The sequence below is a fragment of the Leptonotus elevatus genome, chromosome 15 (genome assembly GCF_054856555.1).
Source record: "Leptonotus elevatus isolate MCC_2025b chromosome 15, RoL_Lele_1.0, whole genome shotgun sequence".
Taxonomy (NCBI): Eukaryota; Metazoa; Chordata; class Actinopteri; order Syngnathiformes; family Syngnathidae; genus Leptonotus; species Leptonotus elevatus.
In genome coordinates, this window is record NC_141253.1 from 18,550,564 (window position 1) to 18,573,161 (window position 22,598).

Sequence of the window (22,598 nt, forward strand, 5' to 3'; positions counted from 1 at the left end):
AAATCAAGTTTCGTCAACGTAATAATAAAAGCCTAACTTTGGTTCGGCAACAAACACACATATCATGGTCTCAGCCAATCAGAGAGAGTGAAGGGCGGGACAACGCTCTGATTGGCTGTGGTCCAGAAATTGTGGTGGTTCGAAGTGGCTCCTTTCCCTGCCGCCAAAGGGATCATCAAATGTCATCAAGTTTATAAGAGTTGAAAATCATTTGCAAATCATTGTATTTTTGTGTTCCAAAAAAATAACTTCATCTACTGTACATACCTCCTTGTTCAGGAACTGATTCATTGTGGATGTCGGATGGAAATTTACTTTCTTCTCCTTATTACTAGAGGGCTGCTTTGCCTCAGTATTAATATGAAGCAGATTTGGGTACATGCCAGCAACCAGGGCTGCCTTCACCACTGCCCAGTTTTCTGAGTTGATGTTTACATCACGTATATCACTCTCCCCGTGGGCCCTCACAAAGCCTAGAGCAAAAATAGGAATTATGACAGGAGAATTCATTCAACTTAAACACATTCAAATATTCATGGTTCCGATTAGAAGGAAAGCAAAGAACGACATTCATTAAAACAGACCAGCCGCACGAAGCTGTCCCAGCAGCTGTGTTCTCATGCCAAGAATCATGTCCATGGTGTTTTTGGACAGAAAGTTCTTTTCACAAAAGGACCTCTCCGAGTCATCCTTGCGAGCCTTTTGCCATGCCTGACAAATCAAAAAGCAATGCCATGTGATGACAGCATATGTAATAGAGGCTAGGCAAAATTGTGCATCAACTTCCATGTTCCCATTGATTTAAAAAACAAAAAAAACATATATATATATAAATATATATATATATATATATATATATATATATATATATATATATATATATATATATATATATATATATATATATATATATATATATCCCAATAGCATGTTGCAAAAAAACTAATAATAATAATAATATCTCCAATGCTATTAATAATTATCCATTCAATCATATGTTAAAATGTCTATTGTGCATGAGTCACTCCCAGATTGGGCAGTGAATAGTCAATTAAAAATACCTGGAAAATTCTCAGCATGGTCATGTGGTCACTGAAGGAGTTGGAAGAGAAATGATTACGGCACTGAAGAGCAGCTCTCTTCTGAGAAGCCTGGACAGGAAGAACAAAGGGGTCCCGATAACCCAGTGTACAGGCAATTGTCAAAATGGGGTCCAGACACCGCAGCACCACAGCACATAGCACCATCTTTCCCAGATGGGGCGCAACAGGTAGATCAGCTAGATGGAAGCCAAGGTCAGTCAGGTCTTCATTCTGGTTCAAAGCATCTATTGTCTGATGAAAAAGATGTGGTTGAAACAAAAAAACAAAAAACAAAAAAACAAGATGTTTGTGATGCATTGTTAAGTAATCGTTATTAGTTAGCATTTCTTACCTTAAGCATCTGCACTGCACTCTTTACAGCGTGTGTGGTAGGAGGTTGTGGAGCCTTGGACAAGAATTCGCATACTGGAGAACGAGTCAGCAATTTGGTCTGCAGACATAATTCCTAAAAACAAACACACACACAAGTTTGCTTACTATCTTAGTGGGGACATCTTATTCACATTCATGTCCTAATGCATTTCCTAGCCTCTTACTCTAACCTTAACCATCACAACTGATTACCTAGCCCTAACTTTTACCCTAACACCAACCAAAATCCAATTCAAACCTAAACTCTAAAACCAAGTCTTGACCTCAAAAAGAGGTCTGGACTTGTGGGGCACACCATAATATATGCGCAAAGACAAGTCAGTCCCCACAATGATAGTTAAACTGGGAATATGGGCAAAAACCAACACACACACACACACACACAAAACAAGACAGATAAAAATGATTGCCTTGGTAAGGAATTTTATCATGTAAGTCCCATTTTACAGAAGTTGAAGACTATTGTTTGCTGTTCATCACATTCCATTATAATTTGGCAGTTAAAGCTGCTCTCCGTAACAATTCGGCCAAAAATATCTTTACAATAGCCTTTTTATTTGACCATTTAAGACTGAAACTTCTTCTAATTAGTAGATTAACACCTTAGCCGTTTACAATGGGTACTCCTGAAAGCCTCTGGTCAATAGTTTTCAGACTGGATTCGGGTCTGTCTGCGGATGTGACGTCATGTGTGCATTGTGTACGTGAAGAAGGGTGTGTGCAGTTTCCTTTTTCGTCAACAGCTGACAGTAGCGAGTCGAAATTGAATTTTCTGCGTTGAGTAGCTTTAAATTGACCTGAGTTCATCTACAGTTTTATTTTGGTTCTGTTCATCCAAGATGCTTGGACATAGACACAATGGTCACAACAACAAACCTTACTCAAAGATATTAAAACTGAAAAAGGGATCTACCTGCAGAGGCATTCGTAGCAGTTGTGGAACCTGAAACTCTTGCATATTGTTGAACCTTAGTTGACTGAAGAGGTGGAAGCAAACCCCTGGTTGGCAGCGCCCCGCTCTGTGGACATGCTCGATTTTCAGTTCCTTGTTCCATTTTGATAAACACTTACTTATCACTGAATAAATGGGCACAGCAATAGTATTTAAAATGTAATCAAACAAAATATAATGTGAGAAGTAGAAAGAGTAAGACTTTATTCCGTGTGGGGGAAAAAAAAAGTCATGCATGGTTATAGATTACCACAATGTAGCCCTTCTGTATTGTACCATAAAAAGCCACTTTTCCACTAGAACCAAACTGCACGAAACCACACTATACCGTGCGTCCCGGCATGACACCAGACGGCTTCCATTGCATTTCTGTTACAACAGGCACGAGGTGGGATGGGAGCGGGTTAATTTGAACTATCCACGCTTGCACACTCGCAGCATGTGCGGCTCTGCCATAACATTGTACGAGTGGCAAGTCGCGGCTACTGTTTTTGCTGGGATCCAAAATATGAATTGCTGTTGCATGATGTGGCAACATAGCAAAATACAGCCCATCAAATGCACAGAAGCTTTAACATAGACGGAAAAACTATTTCTGGGTTTAAACCAGCGAGACGACAGGCGTACGCCAGCCGGCCAGCGTTAAGGCAAAGATACACAATAGACGGTACAAACATTAAGCATTTTACACCAACACTGAACCATATTTACAATTTCATATTCATTAAATTTGGATACAAGGTCTCTCTTGATGTAGTCAGCTAATCCAAATCGCGGCATGTACGTTGCTATCTCTGAATACAGGAACATAGTCTGCTGGTAACTACTTGCAGCTCTAAACACCGCTGCACACGCACAGCCATCACAATTCTGACAAGACAGCACAGGTTAGTTCCACGTCATGGCTACGTGAGTGTCCTCAAAAATCCATAAATTTCAAAGCGAAACTAAAGTTTATGTAGGTTTTAAATAGTGCTGTCAAAAGTTAAAGCGTTAACTGATTAATTAATGACAAAAAAATTATCGCATTAATCATAAATTAATCCAGATTAATCGCACTTTTAATTTTGACTATAGATTATCCTTTAGCGTGACAGCGGATGGCTATGTTTAAGGTAGCACAGGTTGTGTTTTATCATAATTACATGCAATAAAGTAAAGCATTTAATAAATGTTTACATATCACATTTAGAATATTTGTTCATGTCAAAATATTGGGGTAATTTTTTTTCATTTTAAATTGCGCAAGTATTATTATTATATACTGATTAAAGAAAGGAGGATGAGCATGTGCAGTGGATCAAATTTTTTTGAAGACGTCCTCATAACATTAAATGTCAAAAGAATGAACACATAACCAGTGCTCTTCAAATTTGGCGGGGATTTTTTAAAATAAAAACAGCCTTTTTTTTAATTAAGCGATTAATCGTGATTAATTAAAATTCCAAGATGTGATTAAACTGATTAAAAATTGTAATCGTTTGACAGCTCTAGTTTTAAATGAAAGGAACATCAATAGATTTTTAAGACCTTTCAAAAATCTTATTTAAGATCTGAAAATTTTTGAAATTTTTAGGCCTTAAATTCAAATTGTTGGATTTTATACTTTTATTTTTTTACTTTTTAAGACCCGGCGGATACCCTGTGACCGGCGCTGTAGAACCACCTCTGAGATGGTTCTAAAAGGCGGTTCCATTGTAAACGCTTGGCCCCGAAAAAGTCAAATGGAAACGCGAACATCCGGGGTTGACCAAGGCTGACTCAATCAGATTATAATACAGATGTTAACATAAATGCTTTGTCATAGAGGTTTCACGTTCTTTAAGTAAGATATGATTGAAGGGAAATTAAAGGAAAGTCAATTTAGCTGATTAACTGGTTAATGTTAGATTTGACTTTAAGTGCAATATTCGGACAGTTTAGAAATGTTGACTTCCTGTACTATGTGAAGTATCGCGAGGTTCTGCTGCGCTATGTTGTGAAGTATTGCGAGGTTCTGTGAGACTCACGTAGAGAATGTTCTGGTCCCTGAATGTGGGGAACGTGAATGGCGAAATAAAAGTTGCAAGTTAAACTTTTCTAAGTGGTGTCTTGGCATTTTCAAGAAAGGCATTGTTATTGAATTTTCACAAATACAGTGAGGAAAATAAGTATTTGAACACCCTGCAATTTTTCAAGTTCTCCCACTTTAAAATCATAGAAGGGTCTGACATTTTCCTCATAGGTGCATGTCCACTGTGTTGCAATCCAAAATAAAAAATCCAAAATTCACATTGTATGATTTTTAAATAATTTATTTGTATGTTAGTGCTGGAAATAAGTATTTGAGCACATGCCAATCAGCAAGAATTCAATTCCCTCAAAGACCTGTTACTGTGCCTTAAAAAAGTCCACCTCCGATCCACTTATAAATCTAACTTAGCAGCACCTTTTTGAGGTTGTTAGGTGCATAAAAACACATGTGCACCTCACAATCTGTCAGACGACAATGGCTACCATCGGCAAAACCAAAGAGCTTTCAAAAGACACCAGGGACAAAATGGTAGACCTCTCCACAAGGGTGAAATGGGCTACGGGGCAAGCAGCATGGTGAAAAAACAAACTGTTGGAGCAATTGATCGAAAATAGAAGAAGGTAGATGACTGTCAAGTTCCCTTGGACTGAAGCTCCAAGCAAGATTTCAAATGCGTGGGTTATCAGTGAGGATTCAGCCCAGAACTACACAGGAAGAGCTGGGACCACTGTTTCAAAGGTTGCTATTGCTATAAGAGGTCATCGTATAAAATGATGCATCACACGCAAGGTTTGCCTGCTTAAGTCAGCACATGTCCAGGCTCGTTTGAAGTTTGGCAAAGATCATCTGGATGATCCAGAGGAATCATGGGAGAAAGTCATGTGGTCAAATGAGACCAAAATATAATTTTTTGGTCTTAACTCCACTTGCCATGTTTGGAGGAAGAAAGAGGACAAGTACCATTCCAAGAACACCATCCCTACTGTGAAGCATGGGGTTGGAAGCATCATGCTTTGGGGTTGTTTTTCTGCACAGGGGACAGGATGACTACGCCGTATTAAAGAGAAGATGAACAGATTGCGAGATTTCGGCCAACAAACTCTTTCCCTCAGTCGAGCATTGAAGCTGGGTCGTTGTTGGGTCTTCTAACATGACAACAAAACAAAGCACACAGCCAGTATAGTCAATAAGTGGCTCCGTAAAAAGCATATCAAAGTTTTGGAGTGGCCTAACCGGTCTTCAGACCTAAATCCGAAAATAAAATCTTTGGAGGAAGCTGAAACTCCGTGTTCCGCAGTGAACAGCCCTGAAATCTAAAGAGATCTAGAGAAGATCTGTACAGGGGAGTGGGTCAAAATTCCTCCTGCACTGTGTGCAAACCTGGTAAAGAACTACAGGAAACGTCTGACCTTTGTAATTGTAAACAAAGGCTCCTGTACCAAATATTAACATATAAATTATTTAAATATCATACAGATATTCAGATTTTTTGTTTATTTTAGATTGTGACTCACACAGTGGACATGCGCCTATGAAGAAAATTTCAGACCCCTCCATGATTTTAAAGTGGGAGAACTTGAAAATTGCAGGGTGTTCAAATACTTATTTTCCTCACTGTAAAATGATCAACCGATTCGTTAGCTTACCACTGCAAGCATAATTGCTAAAACAAATTCAGAATATGGACATTATTGTTGTTACCTTCCTCTTCGTTGAAGAGCACTGGCTTTTGAAATCCAGACTGTCTTTAACATTGAGATGCGACTGATTACATCAAACGATTTCTACAAAAGAGACATTTGTTTAAAAAGAATATACATTTGTTTAAAAAGAATATACATTTGTTTAAAAAGAATATACATTTGTTTACAGATATACTATAGTTGTCAACAAATATACACACATACCTCTTTGACTTTTCCAGAATCAATCACGAAAACAACATCATTGATGGTGATGCTCGTCTCAGCAATGTTAGTAGAAAGAATCTGAAAGAAAAAAAACAAAACAATGGATTTGTTTCTGCTGACACAAGACCATTGGACATACAGTGTGCATCGCTTTATGTCTCAATACCTATAATCAATTAGAAAATCCAGCTAGAATGATGATGAAATCTAAGAAGTGTTTCCTCTAGGATTTTTTTTCAGCAGCAGGGGCAGGCCAAACTTTGGGTTGTGAAAAATCTGTAGATTTTTTTTTTACGTCGTGCCCTGGGCCGACAGACATTAATTCGTCAAGGGGGCATTTGGTGCTGAAAAAGGGCCGGCCGTTCACGAAATTACCGATGGTGTCTGCAGGGCTCTATACTAACTGATAACTTTTTCAGTTGGTCGCAGCACCACACCGGATTTTTTGCACCTTTTTATGGAGAGGTACAGAAAGACCATAGTTGCTGATGTATAGTTATCTCAGTTTGCATATTGTAGATTCATATGACGTAAAGATTAACAGTGACTCAAAATATATTTGCTAAATATTTTACTGCAACAAGAACTGTCTGCAACAAGCAGCGGCTGGCAAAACAAGTCCGTTATTTTATATTAACTTTAAAAGAAAACATTGAAAAAAAAGTATTTTCTTTTATGTGAACCTTATTTTGGTCAACTCAGAGGGTCGAGCTCTTACAGTGAGGCCTACCAACCCTTTGGGTGTATTCAGACCTGCACTGTTTAGTCCGCTTTAAACGGACCAGAGTTCGTTTCTCACGCCGATCCGGACCTTTTGTGCAGGTGTGAATACACACAAACAATTCCTGGTGCGGACCAAACAAGCGGACCCACTGCTGATCTGCTCCAACTGCAGGACATATGTGCCCTTTTGGACTTAACAAGCCACCGTAGCCAAGCATCGCGGGTGGAGGGGTTGGTGGGTTGGATATTGTCCGGTAGTGAATATTGTGCTAAATTCATTCATAATCCTCTGTATTCTATTTAGCCACGCTGCTGTCAGCATGTTGTGGGTCGAGGCAGCAACGGGTCCTTCAGGTTACTGCACGCATTCGACGACGCTGTTCCAAAATTAGAAACAGCATCGCGGAACTGACATTGAATGGGCTGCTCTTGACAATTGCAAATATCTTGCATAAAATAACGCCACAAATATGCAAAGCAGTAATGCAGCATGTCAGTTTTCCTCTATTTCCAGGTTCCGTTCAGCCCTGGTCATTTTTGTCCAATGGGAGCACAGATCGTCACGCGAGTCGACATGATTAAGCAATATAGTCCACTTGCAAAAAGCACAGTGTGAATATGAACCACACCAAACAAAATAAATAAAGTCTGCTTTCGGTCCGGACCAAACAAGTGGACTAAAGGACTTTTCTGGTCTGAATACATCCTTTAATTCAAAATTGTAAGGAGCGGCGACTACGATTTAGGAATGGTGGGCCGCCGCCAGTGAATGAATATAACAAACGCTACAAAGACTACTTACAATTTTTCTGACATTCAGTGGAGACGTCTTCATGGCTTTTTTCTGTTCAATACTAGGCATGTCCGAATGAAGTGTAAACACCTGGTACCTGAGAGATAAATACAATATGTCTAAAGACACTCTTCAGAATGGTGCTATACTTGACATGCAATGGCTATATGATGCACTAAAAGTTTCACAAGCATAAATTATCTGCTGCGTTCTGAAGCTTCAAACCAAATTCTTTTACATTTTACCTTTTGGAAAAGGCAGAAAATCTATCATTGTAGAAGATGCGGTCCTTGAGTGACACAATGTCATCATATCCAGGAAGAAAAATTAGTATTGCACCTGAGACAAACAGATATGGTAAAATTTAAGCAGATTCAGAGATGCAATGTCTCATGAAAGTGGTATGTCATCAAAAAGATGTTTACATATGAAACTGGCAAAATAACTTTTTCAGTTATTTCATGCAAGTGTATACTTTTGTAGTTTGAATCTATATTATTTACATACTTTTAATTAAAGAGTCATTGGGTTTAACACAATGATTGACTAGGGAGTACTGTTAAATAAATAAATAAACATTTTTACGAACAGCCAATGTCTGTCCTTTGCTGTGTACGGTTATAACAGGATTTGCTGAACTTGAGTATAGAATTTTTTGGGTCTTGTCAATTTTTACTTTTCAGCTTTCAATGCTCCCCCCCCCCCACCCCACCAGTAAGGGTGATTAAACAATTGTGATGAAACATACCATCACATGTGGTTGAGCAGATCTTGTACAGCAGGTCCATGATGAGATCTAGGTCTACAGCTTCATCATCATAGTTATGGTGGTACAGTTTGAGCAGGTCCTGGTCTTTGAAGCTTTGCTCAGCACTGGCACACGGAACCAGAGTGGACTCATTCTGATCTTTCATCATTTTAATGGCACTGCACAGATAAAGACACATGAGATTATACTGTATGTTTATTTCTGTATGCGCTGTACAGGGTTTCACAATACAAAAACTCATCATGGACATGCAATATCCTGTATGTAACAAATAGAAAACATTTTGAGGGATTTAAAATCCCCCCACTTTGAGCCATCACATTATCGTGGTGCAAAGGTTTGTGCATCCCACTAATCCTAGAAGAAGTTGCCGGAGGCTTAATACCACTAGGATAGGGCTTTCTTGGTTAACACGTCTCTGCATCATCATGTGGACATTGGGGAGTGTGCTTTGGGATTGTCAGATCGAGGTGGTGGTCTCCTATTTTAAGAAGAGGGAATGGAAGGTGTGTTCCAACTACAGAGGAATCACACTCCTCAACCTCCCAGGTAAAAACTTTAAGGGAGTTCTGGAGAAGAGGGTCCGTTGGGAAGGTGAACCTCAGATTCAGGATGAACAGTCTGGTTTTAATCCTGCCAGTGGAAAAGTAGACCAGCTCTTACAGCATCTACTACGGTCCTGTAGGGTGCATGGGAGTTTGCCGGACCAGTCTACATGTGCTTTGCGGACTTACAGAAGGCACTCAATCGTGTCCATTGGCTGTTCCTCTGGGGGGTGTTCCGGGAATATGGGGTCAGAGACCATATGATACGGTCTGTTTGGTCAAAGAATGACCAGTGCCATGAGAGGTCTGCATTGCGTGCAGTAAATTGTATAGGTTTCAAGTCAGGGTTGGACTCCACCAAGGTTGCCCTTTATCAGCAATTCTCTTCATAATGTTAATGGCCATCTGAAGCATTAAAGGGACGGATTTTGTAACCTAGTATTTTGACTCAGCTTTTTTGCAGATGATGTGCTTATGTTGGCATCATCAAGCCACAATCTAAAACTCTTGTTGGAACTTTTCGCAGCAGAGTGAGATGATGAAAATCAGTACCTCAAAATCTAATCATAGTCCCTTCGTGTCTGGCATGAGATCCTGCCTCAAGTGGAGGAGTTCAAGTATCTTTGGGAGATCAGCAGGCGGATCAGTGCAACGTCTACAGCAGGGGCGGCAAACTGCGGTCCTCAAGGGCCGGAGTCCTGCAGGTTTCCCTACTCGAACTGCAGCTGATTCCAATTGACAGGATCGTTATCAGGCTTATACATAGCTAGCTGATGAGCTGATCATGAATCAGCTGTGTTGAACAAGGGAAATATCCAAAACCTGCAGGACTCCGGCCCCCGAGGACCGAATCTTGCCATCCCTGGTACGCTGATGAGAAAAGCTGCATCAGTCTGTTGTGGTGGAAAAAAAGAGCTGAGCCGAAAAGCAAAGCTCTCAATTTACTGGTCATTCTTTCCCACCTATGGTCACAAGCTCTGGATAATGACTAAAACAACAGGATCACGGATACAAGTAGCCAAAATAAGTTCTTACACAGGGTCTCCTTTAACAATAAGGTGAGAAGAAGCTAGATTATATGTGAGGTATTCAGTCTAAATTTGCTGCTCGTTTGCATCAAGAGAAGCCAGATGTGGTGGGGTGCCTGCTGGACGCCTCCCTTTAAAGGAACGTCCAACTGGTAGGGGGCCCGCAAGGAAGACCCAGGACACGTTGGAGAGACTTTTTCTCTGAATTGGCCTAGGGATGCCCTGGGATTCCCCCCAGCTGGATGAAATGGCTGGGCGGAGGAAAGTCTGAGCTTCTTTGCTTGAGCTACTGCCTACACAACCCAACTCCCGATGAGCAGAAAAAAATATTACTGGATGGTTTGAAATCCATATTGTAAGTGGTGGTGCTGATGTTACTGAATGTGTACATTCCCGGTCAGGTAACATTGAGTTCAGTTCCCGCTCAGTGACAGTGTGAATGAATGGTTGTCCATCTCTACAGTGGGGATCTAAAGTTTGGGCACCGCAGGTTTAAAAAATAAATAAATAAATAAATAAATAAATAAATGTTTGCATATACAAGCAAAGGAAAGATATTTTAAAAAATCTCCAAAAAGCATCAAATTACAGATGAGATATACTTAGAACGTCAAAAAAGTTTGGATTATTTTATTTCCATTATTTACACTTTTCAAAATAACAGAAAACAAAATAATGGCATCTGCAAAAGTTTGGTTACCATGCAGAGTTTTTAGCATACACCGCCCCCTTTGGAAAGCTGAGACCTGATGTCATGGATCGTTAAAAATAATTGACTGGAAAAAAGACCAAGTGATGTCAATCTCAAAGGTTTTAAATGGCCAGACTCATCTGACCTTGCCCCAACAATCAGTGAAAACTATAGAGGGAAAACATGTAAGGTAAACTCATAAACAACTGAAAATGAAAATTGACTCTCATCAAGCAGGAAAAGGCTATAAAAAGATGAAGACAAAGCATTTTCAAATGACCAATATAGTGGCGGTGTGTGTGAGAGGGCTTGTTGGGGGTGGGTGGTGGTGCAGGTGGTTGGCTGGGGGATGCAGTGGTTGGGTTGTGGTTTGAAACTACTCATTATAAAAAGATTTACATTATGTATTAATGGGAAAGAATCTTGCCCGTTAAAAAGCAGGTAAGAAAACTAATTGACAACCCCATATTGTTAATGTACACCGCTCAAAAAAATTAAAGAAACACTTTAAAGGAACACATCTGATCACAATGGGGATTTTTTTTTTTATCTATACAGATAATGACAGGGCAATGTCTTGGGAACAAAAGGATACCAAATATTTTAACGGAAATAAAGGTTTTCTGCCTACAGAGGGTTTAATTGTAAAGAAACCCCCAAATCAGAGTGAAACAATGATGTGATGTGGCCAGCTAGTCCATTTTTCAAAAAATTGTTTTCTGCAACTCAAAATGCTTCTCAATAACTTGTGTGGCCTCCACATGCTTGACATGCTCCTAACGAGACGACGGATGGTGTCTTGTGGCATGTCCTACCAAATCTGTGTAAGGGCCTACTTGAGCTCCTGTAAAGTCTGAGAAGCAACCTGGTGGTGCCTAATGGACCAAAACATAATGTCCTAAAGGTGTTCTATTGGGTTTAAGACTGGGGATCGTGAAAGCCATTCAATTGTATCAATTCTTTCATCCTCCAGGTATTGCCTGCATACTATTGTCACATGAGGCAGAGCATTATTGTGCATTAGGTCATACCAGGAGCTACTGCACCAGTGTAGGGTCTGACAATGGGTTCAAGGATTTCATCTTGATACCTATTGACAGTCAGACTACCATTTTCTATCCAGTAGAGCAAGGTCTGTGCGTCCCTCTACGAATATTCTTCCCCAAACCATCACTGACCCACCACCAAACCTGTCATGTTGAACGATGTTGCATAACGTTCCCCTTGTCTTCTCCAGACTCTTGCACGTCTATCACAGGTGCTCAGGGTGATCCTGCGCTCATCTGTGAAGAGTACAGGCGCCAGTGGTGGACTTGCCAATTCTGGTGTTCTCTAGCAAATGTCAGTTGAGCTCCACAGTGCTGGGCAGTGAGCACAGGGGCTAAGCCACCGTCACGAAGTCTGTTTCTGATGGTTTAGACAGAGACATTCACACCAGTGGCCCGCTGGAGGTCATACTGTACAGCTTGAGCAGTGCTCAACCTGTTCCGCCTAGCGCAAAGGAGCAAGTATCGGTCCTGCTGATGGGTTGAGGACCTTCTACGGCCCTGTCCAGTTCTCCTAGAATAACTGCCAGTCTCCTGAAATCTCCTCCATGTTCTGGAGATTGTGCTGGGAGACTAAAATTAAATCTTGCTACAGCACATGTGGATGTGCCATCCTATAGGAGTTGGACAACCTGTGCAACTTCTGTAGGGTGAAGGGATTGCCTCATACTGCCAGTAGTGATAAGGACTCAAGCCAAAACCAGCACTAATGGAAAACTAGCCAAAAAAGATTAAGATGGAGAAACTTGAGACACCTTTAATTTGAAGAAACAAGACTTTTTAAGATATCTTCAATTAAGAACATATTTTGATAAGAATAAGAAAACTGATGCAGAGGAGGAGTGGTGTCTGACTAACATAGGATACAATCCTCCACCTCCAGCTCAAATCTATGGAGAGAATTTACCTGGGAAAAAAATATTTTAAGGTATTTTATAACGCCAAAAAACAAAGCAATACAGGTGACATAAACCTGAGCTGGGTCAGTGTTGGAGATTGTGTGGCAACATGCCTGCTGGTCATTTTCAAATTTTTTGGGGGGGATGTCCCGCTATTTCCTCCAACTGGTCGGATGTTGTAACAGCAAATAGTTCAAGACTCCACTTTAAACTTGATCTTAATTTTAGTTATATACATGGGTAATGTACCAATTGAGATGAAAAAACAGGACAGATATTTACTACAAATATTTCTAGCGGGTGGCAGAAAAGCACCAACTCGGAAGTGGCTGAATAAGGACCCACCAACGATCATAGAACGGAAGGAAATAGTTAAGGAAATCTACAGTATGGAACAACTGACATTTTCCTTGAGACATACCTACATAAAAGGAGAAAAATACAGTAAGAACTGGAAATCATATTGGAATGACCTTCACATGTAAAACCAATCCTGTTTTGGGGGTTTTGTCATTGTTGCCACTCTAGTGCACTTGTTAATTTCATCAACACCAATACAGCTGAAAGTGATTAACAATGCTTCTGCGACATAACCAACCAAATAATGATCAGATAGGTTTAATTGATCTTGTGCCAGGCCCAATAAAGAAAAAGTGTTTCTTAAATGTTTTTGAGCAGTGTATTATATGACCATAAAGAATGTACATACTGTATTACTAACTGTAGATGTGCATTTAAGACAACTTCATACTCACATTGAGGACTGAAGAAGATCAAAAGCATCTACCTGCTGAAAGTTTTTTGCAAAGTCCATTGCAGTCCTTTAAATTAAAAGAAAGAAGTTTCATTGTACAATTTTAAGATAATGTAATGTGAAGACAATTTACATTTCACTTCCACTGGCAACAGTTCCGTATTGTCAATAAATAAAGCAACATATACCATCCATTGGACGCCTTCAGGGTGACATCCGCCCCCATTTTAAGCAATCGCTCCATCTGAGTGAGGATCCCTCGACCTGCAGTCACCATCAAAGGTGTGGCCCCTGTCTCGCTGTGCATGTAGTCAACTAGGTAAATCAATACAAACATGAGGTAACAAATGGTCACATTCCACATGAAAATATGCAAAGTAACTGTAGAGAATGCCCAGAACATTCCATATACAGCCATACACTACAATATTTTCTATTATAAATATCGTCATACCATTCACATTTTCAGAGAGAATGAGATTGAATAGCTGAACAACATATTCCTGGTCTTCACTTTTAAAAATGTTAGCTATGCAGGTATCCATCTCTTTCCGGAGCCATGGCTCCAACTGCTCTGTAGCTTCTACATTCTGTGACACAATAAAAAAGGAAGAATTTAGAAGTTGAAGTCCAAAGATGTGTATATTTAGATGAAAACTCAGTTGCAATGGGTGCCTTGACAAAATTACTCCTCAATCTATGCAGATCCTTAAGAGTCTATACTTTAATCAAATACAGTTGGTATGGAATGTTTTCAGAAGCCTTTAAAGTTCTCACTTTTGTTTCATAGCAGCCATTTTTAACCCTAAAATCTAAAAAGTTCATTTTATTTCCCATTAATGTACACTCAGCACCCTATCTTCACAGGAAAAAAAACATAAATAAAGATTTTTTTGCAAATGTATTAATAGAGAAAAACTGAAATTTCACATGGCCATAAATATTCAGACATCTACTCATATTTAATTCCCATGGTGTCCATTTCTTCTGATCTTCCTTTAGATGTTTTTTTTTTTAAATAAACTGATTGGACTTGATTAGGAAAGTGTTGGGAAAATTGTATAATAAGTTATCACATGAATGAGCACTTTACTATTTGCTGCAATTGAAATGCTACACCCACACCCACACACACACACCAGATGCATGTTTTTTTTTTTTTAGCATTGTGAGTTTAGTACCGCCTTTTGTTCCGCCTTCTAAACTTGTGAATAAACGTGCAGAACAAGGAGGTGAAGGCAGGAAGTCCTTTGGTGCTGAGAGCATCCACTTCCTCCCTTCTGCAGAAAGACAGACTTGGGTGTTGTCCTTGATTCCTGTCTCACGGAGTTGCATCATTTGAGGAAGATTTAAATGTAACCCTGACGTTTTTTGGTCCTGAGAGCCGAATGCCAAAATACGACTGACGACGATCGAAGCCTGTGCACAGCCAGACAAGGTCTGATAATCTAAGTCCACTTTTGATAGTGGCCGCTAGAGGAGATTTTGATGAAGAAATATTCAAAATTGCTGTGTGTTTTTGTTCCTTAAATGGACATTTTTCTTTTTAACTTAATATGACAAGAGTACAGATAGTAGAAAAATTATTGGTGACGGATGTAAATTATTTATTACACAATTTATTTTCTAGGTTTGATTGGCAATAACAAAAATGTGATTAGGTAGCAGGTGAATATGTGGAGTTCTGATGATTGTTTAGGTGAGTTAATTAATAATAATAATAAAAAAATATATATATAAATAAATAAATATATATATATATATATATATATATATATATATATATATATATATATATATATATATATATATATAATAACTTCAGTAAGAAGGTGTTATAACATTGAATTTAATAATTGATGAATGCAGTTCTTAAGGGATATAAGCAAGAACACAGATTTGTCCATTGTTGTAGTTTTTGCATGTATAGGTCACATAGTATTAATTTCATTCAATAAGGAGGTAGTAAAGTTAAACAACTTAAAGTTATGAAAATGTACTTCTAAATTGTGATATATTGATGGCATTAAGTGTTAGACTGAGGAATGGCATTTGAGAAGATTTTTTTTTGTTACTATTGTGTTAATAACTCCAAGTGGTATAGAAAATGTACTGTTGGGTCTGAGTGGTAATCAATGATGAGTGATATTTGTAACGAAGTAGAGGAGTGATTTAACTTTAAGCAATAAGGACATTTTCATGCGTAATATTATGCTACTTCACTACATTAGGTAGATGAAGGAGCACCAGTAGTTGTTTGTATGTTTGAATGTGAATCAGTCATTAATGAGAATGCTAAAAAGGGATAGATAGGCAGATAAGTTATAGATGATGAAGAAGAAAGTTCAGCAGAAGGTGTGTGTGCAAGGTGCCATAAATACCTAAGTTAATAGGGGGGGGGGGGGGTTACGAGGTGAAATTAATATGAATAAAAAGAAACAGTAAGTTTGAATGATATTAGAGTTAAGTAAAAGAAAAGTGCAGAATTAGTGGATGTGTTTAGAACACTGGTCGTGGCGATGATAAACAGATAGGAAGTGAAATATGAGAGGCCTCTGTTTCTCCCTTACCAGTCTGACCCTGAGTGAGTGACTCCACTCCTTCACTTTCTGTGGACAAGAATTCAGCTAACGTACACTTTCTTTTTGACTAGTGATTTTACACCCTTATTGACTAAATTTAAAAATACTTACTAGATATTATTGTGGTGTTTGCATGTACTAACACACTTGACAGTGACTCATGTAGATTCTAATTTGAAAAACACAAAAATTGTAAGTAAGAGCTTTAACAATGTTGTATTGAATGTAGCCCTAAGATTTGTATAAAAGATTGGTTACATTGAAAAATGTTTTCCGAAGAGAATTCTGTTTCAGCTCCTGTTGTTGAGTGAACGTATCCTCCCCAGCAGGACCTGATAAGCACTGGCATTGAAGAGGAAAATATTATTAAAAGGTTTAAGACGTAAGCATATATTAGTGGTAACGACTAACAGTTGTGGTAGAAGGAAACAGTAGAAGAGTTGGCGTTAGAGGAGATAAGGAATAGAGATGACAGTACTTTTGTTTTTCTTTAAAAACTGAACAGGAAAAGCTGTTTAACCTGCTTCCTTGTGAATTCTGAATATTAAGTAATTCTGATGTTGGTGTAATGACAGCATGTAAGTAAGTGGAAATTAGAGCGAAGAAGTGAATATTATCTATGCTAAAAACTATTTATTGAAGTAATATGCTGAAGTAGAGATACATTTGGCTAGTGATAAGGACTTGCTAAAGGCAGGAGTGCTGATTGAAAGTACTAAAATTACTAACTCGACACAGATTATTACATAATTTTGAAGCAAGATGTTCTTGATGAAAATTTAAGTAATGAATGACAATGTAGCATTTTAACATGGCTAAAAGCTACAAAAAGTTGATTTTTCACATTGCTGTCCCTTTAACAATATTAGATCTAAATATTTGAGGCTGTCAACTACTGCTCTCCATTTGTTTGTGTTTTCCTGTTGATCCTATGAAGTTGGTAAATAGATACAGAGTTAAGAGGGGATTAGTAGAATATGCTGTCACGTATTGGGAGTTAGGAGTCTCAAATGAACTTTGTTTTGTGGTATTTCCTCCTGCCAAAATAACTGTCAATACCACTGATTAAGAGTGGTACGAGTACCAGTAGTGCCATGTGGGTCGCCTCTATAGGTATGTGAAAGAATCACTGCTCAAGTACATCCATCCATCCATCATACTGCTTATCCTCAGGGTCAGTGCTTTAGCATATACCAGCTGTCTTCCGGTACGAGGCAGGGCTTATGACCTGAACTGGTCGCCAGCCAATTGCAGGGTACTGCCCAAGTACATCATAGTTGTATTTAACTTTCACTGATGCCTCATGATTATTATAAATTCTATATATTTGCATTTAATCTTTAATAATGTTTTGTTGTAAAGCTTGTATTTACAGTAGGTACAATTTAATGTATTTAACTTTTATGTACATTTTAACTGAATCATTATTTAAGTGTTGGAACAGTGAATGACTGGTTGGCACATCTGCCTGACAGTTCAGAGGTTGAGGGTTCAAATCCATCTCCAGCCTTCCTGTGTGGAGTTCACATGTTCTCCCCCCATGCCTGCGTGTGTTTTCTCCAGGTACTCTCTCAGTCCAAAAACATACCTCTTAGGTTAAGTGAACACTCTAAATTGTTCCTGTGTGTGAATGGTTATTTCCTTCAATTTGCTGGCAACCAGTTCAGGGTGTACTTCACCTCTTGCCCAAAGTCAGCTGTGATCAGGGTTATTAGTTTTTATTTCGTTTTGAGTTTTGTTTTTTAAATTTAGTTAGTATTCATTCGTTTTCAGGGTGGTTTTGTTAGTTTTTATTAGTTTTAGTTACTTAAAATATGGAACCAAAAGTCAAGCATGCAAAATTGTCGTCTTCATCTGAAGGTGCTTTTCTATTGGCTGCTGCAAGATGATGTCACTTCTGTGTGACACACTTTCAAACGTCTTTATTCCGATTAATATAAAAATAAATATACTTAAAATCACATTTAAAATCATCCCCAAAGGCTCATTCATTAAATTAATTACCAAAGACTAAAATGAAGGATATTTTCGCGATAATTAGTTAGTTTTAGTTCGTTTTGTAAACAAAAAACAGTTTCAGTTAGTTTTTGTTTTTTTAAAAGCATTTTCATTTTTATTTTATTTCATTAACAAAATCGTTTTTTGAATTTTAGTTTTTTCGTTAACTAAAATAACCTTGGCTGTGACAGGCTGCACCACAAGCGCGACCCGAATGAGGATAAGGGGTCAAGAGAACAGATGGATGGGTGCATTATTTAAGTACAGTTTTTTTTCTACGTATACGTACAGTGTTAATGTTCAAACCATGCATAATGGTACAGTGGCTTACAAGGGTGTTAAAAAAATTTGATTCGGCAATATATCGCGATACTACACCGCACAATTCTCGTACCAATCCATTAGCAGCCAAATCGATTTTTAAAGGAAATATTCAACAAAATGTTTTAATTAGGGTTAGGGTTCACACGCATTGAAGAAGGTTATATTAATGGAACATTGAGCCTTAAAAATTTATTTCAATGCTGTTCAAACATGATTGCAACCCGTTTGTTTAATACAGTGGCTCACAGTTATAAGTGGCCTTGTGGTAGAGTATCCGCCCTGAGACTGGAGGTTGTGGGTTCAATCCCCGGCCGGGTCATACCAAAGACTATAAAAATGGGACCCATTGCCGCCCTGCTTGACATTCAGCATTAAGGGGTTGGAATTGGGGGGTTAGATCACCAAATGATTCCCGAAGGCAGGCCCTGCTGGTCCTCACCTCCTCAGGGGATGGGTCAAATGCGGAGAACGAATTTCGCCCCACTTAGGTGGGTGTGACAATCAGTGGTACTTTAACTTTAAGCCTGAAGTACATTTCATACAAATCTTACAGTGTGCATGTACAAGTTTACTGATAAGTATTTTTAAAATTTTAGTAAAAAAACAAAACAATAATTGACTTATAGATTCGTATCGGGATCGAATCGAATCGTGACCTGAATCGTGATACAGATCGAATCTCAAGGTACTAGGCAATTCACACCCCGTAGTGATTTACAAGAATATTAAAGGCACCGTCCAACGTTTTGACTCAGAAATAAGCAGTAGATAAATACAGGATGTATACACATGAACTTCTCAATTTACACCTCTGAGCTTCTGTTGATGTGTGGTATTGATTTTGTCCTCAACCCCCATCTGCCCCAGCCTGTATTTTACCATTTTGAGCAGGGGGGTGGCGGGGGCCTGTCACTGTAGGCAGACGGGATGTTGAGTTGAGTGACTAGACTGAAAAAAATAAAGTATACCACAACAAAATGTGCAGCGGATAATGCACACGGTCGAAAACGAGAGTAAATCTTGGCTTGGCATTTACCCGCTTCCGAGCTCTGAAGGAGCGGCTTGGGCTGAAGAGTGACGCAGAGTTGGCCTGCTTGCTATTTCACAGTTAAGTGCCAAACAGAAAAGAAAATGTTAGCTTGCTGATTTAGCGACATGCTAGGCTAAGTCACATTGACAAGGGTAACTCGGCAATATAGAATGAGGGTTGAACTTTTTTTTATATCCGTATATTTACACCTGGCAATAAGTGAAGCTAAGCCAAAAGGCTGTAGCAACCTTTGGGAGTCGGTTGCGGGTTGGGTAGTTTCCGACGCTCTGGACGGGCCGTGAAGTGCAGAAACTTACCACGTTTGTTTGGGAAGCTAAGCGCGCTATTGGCTGTTGTGTTGTGGTAGAGAGCCTGCTCTTTTGTTCTTGAAAACTGTTGTAAGCTCCACACTTGTCCTGATTATTTTACCATCGTTAAAGGCGAATATCATTTTGAACTATTATCCCTGTCGGTGATCGCCGGTGCACAGTCTCGGATCAATAATGTGACCATTTGCAAGATACCTCGTCACTCACTCTCGCAGTTTGCTTGGCTGAGTGAGGGGCGTGAACGTTGAGCTCGTATGGGTTGAACCATGGGAGGGGTCCATTTTGAATTGTTTGTTTACAAACAGAAATGGCCAAAACTCCGGACCTTGCCTTTAAACATAGCTTTTGGGAATAAAACCTTAACTGGGTTTTAATGGTTGTCAAGATGCTGGTACTTGGATTGCTAAGCTTTTTTTTTAGGTGACATTTGGTGTGGAAAGTTTGAGAACTCCACTATGTTCTGATTCCGAATAAATAACTATTTACAACAATGAAATACAGTAATAGTGACTCCCTAACCATTATTTTATATTTACATTATTTTGCAGGCTGTGTTCACAAGTATATTACCAGTGTCTTGATGGCACCACCTTTATCCAGATCATTGCTGTTCCTTGAGTCAGAAGACGCAAGGTGCGTCACCCCCTCTGATAAAGAGATTCACAGTGAGATAAACAGAACACAATTGCATAAAACAATCAATAAATGTTCATACTTCTCTGAGATTCTTCTTTGTGTTTGCCCACTTCTTTACTGTTCAAGCCGGTGAACCTCAAAATGTCTTCCAGAAAAAGTGGTTTCACTTCAAACAGTCTTCCTTTGACTGCAAAACACATACTCAAGTCAATTTACTAAAAACTCATGAAAAATAAAAGTTGTCTTAAAAAAAAAAAAGCTCACACGATAAGCAACAAGCAAAAATTCGTTCATCAATTTTTGTGATTGTGTGTGATCCTGAAATCCTGATTCATACCTCCAAAAATTATACAATTATTCATGTCTGAGATGATTTTAAAAGACAGAAAGTATAAAATCAGATCCTGTGTAACGTGTGATAATGTGTTCATCAGAATACATACTGTCGGTTTAAAGACTAAGGGCCTGATTTTTTAAGATGATCGCAAATAGAGGACACACAATTCTGTGTCCACCCAGTTAGTAGACCAGCTTACACATCTCTTTGCATAAGCATCAATTTGCATGTTTTTGCACGCATTAACCTTAAGTAAATCGGACCCAAAGTGCCAATAAGGTTTTAGATGTTGTTATGCATTGCTTGTTTTATTTATGTATTTATTTTAACTCATAAACTGAAGAAACTTACCACGTATGTCATGTATTTTCCAAGTGTTGTGTGCCATTGAAGATTGACTGCTTCATTATAGTCTTGGAATCGAGTCTCCACTGAGTAGTCTATTCACTTTTGGATTGTTTAGTTTTTAGGCTACAATCTTATATGAAGCAGAATTAGAGATGTGCCAGATGTCAGCAGTGAAAATGATTCCATCTTACATCTTACTATTAGCTCAAACAAACCAATCATCTACAACTTGGCTTCAAAAACAACAGTTAAAAATGACTTACGATGAATAACAGGACAGGACCAAGCGCCAAAGTACTTGAGGAACAAGTCAACATCCAGAGAAGCACTGGAGAGAACCAGCTTTACTGTAGGTATTTCCTCAAGTACATCAAGCATCTTCGTAAGCAAAAAGTCAGTGAGACCATCGCGCTCATGCACCTCATCCTTAGAAAACACAGTAAGCTAGGTTAGCATGGCAGATTTATTTAAGAAGCTACCAAGTATATGAACAGGAAGACCCAGGAAGACCCAATTGCAATAGTGATACTGCAAACATATTTTCAAAGTAGAGGTGGGTGATCTTGCAAAAATTGAATATCACGATTTTTTAAATTATAGAATCAGGATTTCGATTTTATCACTTTTTTTTTTTTATTAATAAGAAATAGAAATTAAATGAGAGTAATATTAAATAAATACTCGGCTAGTAAGGCTACATTTATTAGTTTGTGAAAATGAGCACTATAATAATAAATAATTTTGTAAAGAAAAATATTAATTATAAAGCAGCAAAACAATAACAAAAGTCAGAGTTCTGTTTTCAAGTAGTGTATTCAAAACACTGAATGTCTTAAAGTGCACACAACTTGGCTGGTAAAAAAAAAAGAAAAAAAGAAAAAGAGAGTGGAGAGAGGAGCATGTAAACACAAAGTTAAAGCAAACTGCTGATGGTAGCAAAGTAAAAAGCACCATTTTTAAATAAAAGGTCAATATTGTAACAAGTTAACAACCTTTGTGGAAAAGTACATCGCGGGTTATGTAGTTTCCGATGGTCTGAACGGGCCTTGTATGCAACACAGACTTTTTTCGTTTTTTTTGCTAAGCTACCCAAGTTTGCGTGTTGTGTTCTGGCATGGATGGGTAACTTTTGCAAATTGGCATTACGGTGTTAGTTCGCCGCTTGACCTGATTATTTCACAAATGCTACTGGTCGCTTGTAAAAACAAAAAGACCTGCACATTTTGTATTTTTTCGCCACTATTTCTCTTCAATTTGCATACATGCGAGGAATGGCCGTGTATGGGGGAAAAGTCAACAACTTACGACTTGGCAGCTCGTAACGCGGATCCAATGTCATATGGCGTGAGTTTGGTGAACGCTTCTGTGACGGTCTGTTGTTTTGGAGGCGCAGGTATGAGCTGTTGTCGCTAGTT

The 22,598-nt window shown here is 38.7% G+C and overlaps 1 protein-coding gene across 1 annotated transcript in view; it reads right to left on the reverse strand.

The window, feature by feature from the left end:
- ythdc2 (YTH domain containing 2) overlaps positions 1–22,598 on the reverse strand; it is a 59,756-nt gene that overhangs the window by 14,165 nt on the left and 22,993 nt on the right. The window contains exons 8-23 of the mRNA XM_086096118.1: positions 21,447–21,609; positions 20,578–20,685; positions 20,433–20,509; positions 14,054–14,189; positions 13,788–13,914; positions 13,601–13,666; positions 8,616–8,794; positions 8,113–8,206; positions 7,877–7,964; positions 6,349–6,429; positions 6,143–6,225; positions 2,389–2,494; positions 1,435–1,548; positions 1,062–1,334; positions 585–711; positions 268–473 (exon numbers count right to left, since the gene is read on the reverse strand). Of these exons, the coding sequence (XP_085952244.1) occupies positions 268–473; positions 585–711; positions 1,062–1,334; positions 1,435–1,548; positions 2,389–2,494; positions 6,143–6,225; positions 6,349–6,429; positions 7,877–7,964; positions 8,113–8,206; positions 8,616–8,794; positions 13,601–13,666; positions 13,788–13,914; positions 14,054–14,189; positions 20,433–20,509; positions 20,578–20,685; positions 21,447–21,609 (2,028 nt within the window). The remainder of the gene's footprint in view (positions 1–267; positions 474–584; positions 712–1,061; positions 1,335–1,434; positions 1,549–2,388; positions 2,495–6,142; positions 6,226–6,348; positions 6,430–7,876; positions 7,965–8,112; positions 8,207–8,615; positions 8,795–13,600; positions 13,667–13,787; positions 13,915–14,053; positions 14,190–20,432; positions 20,510–20,577; positions 20,686–21,446; positions 21,610–22,598) is intronic.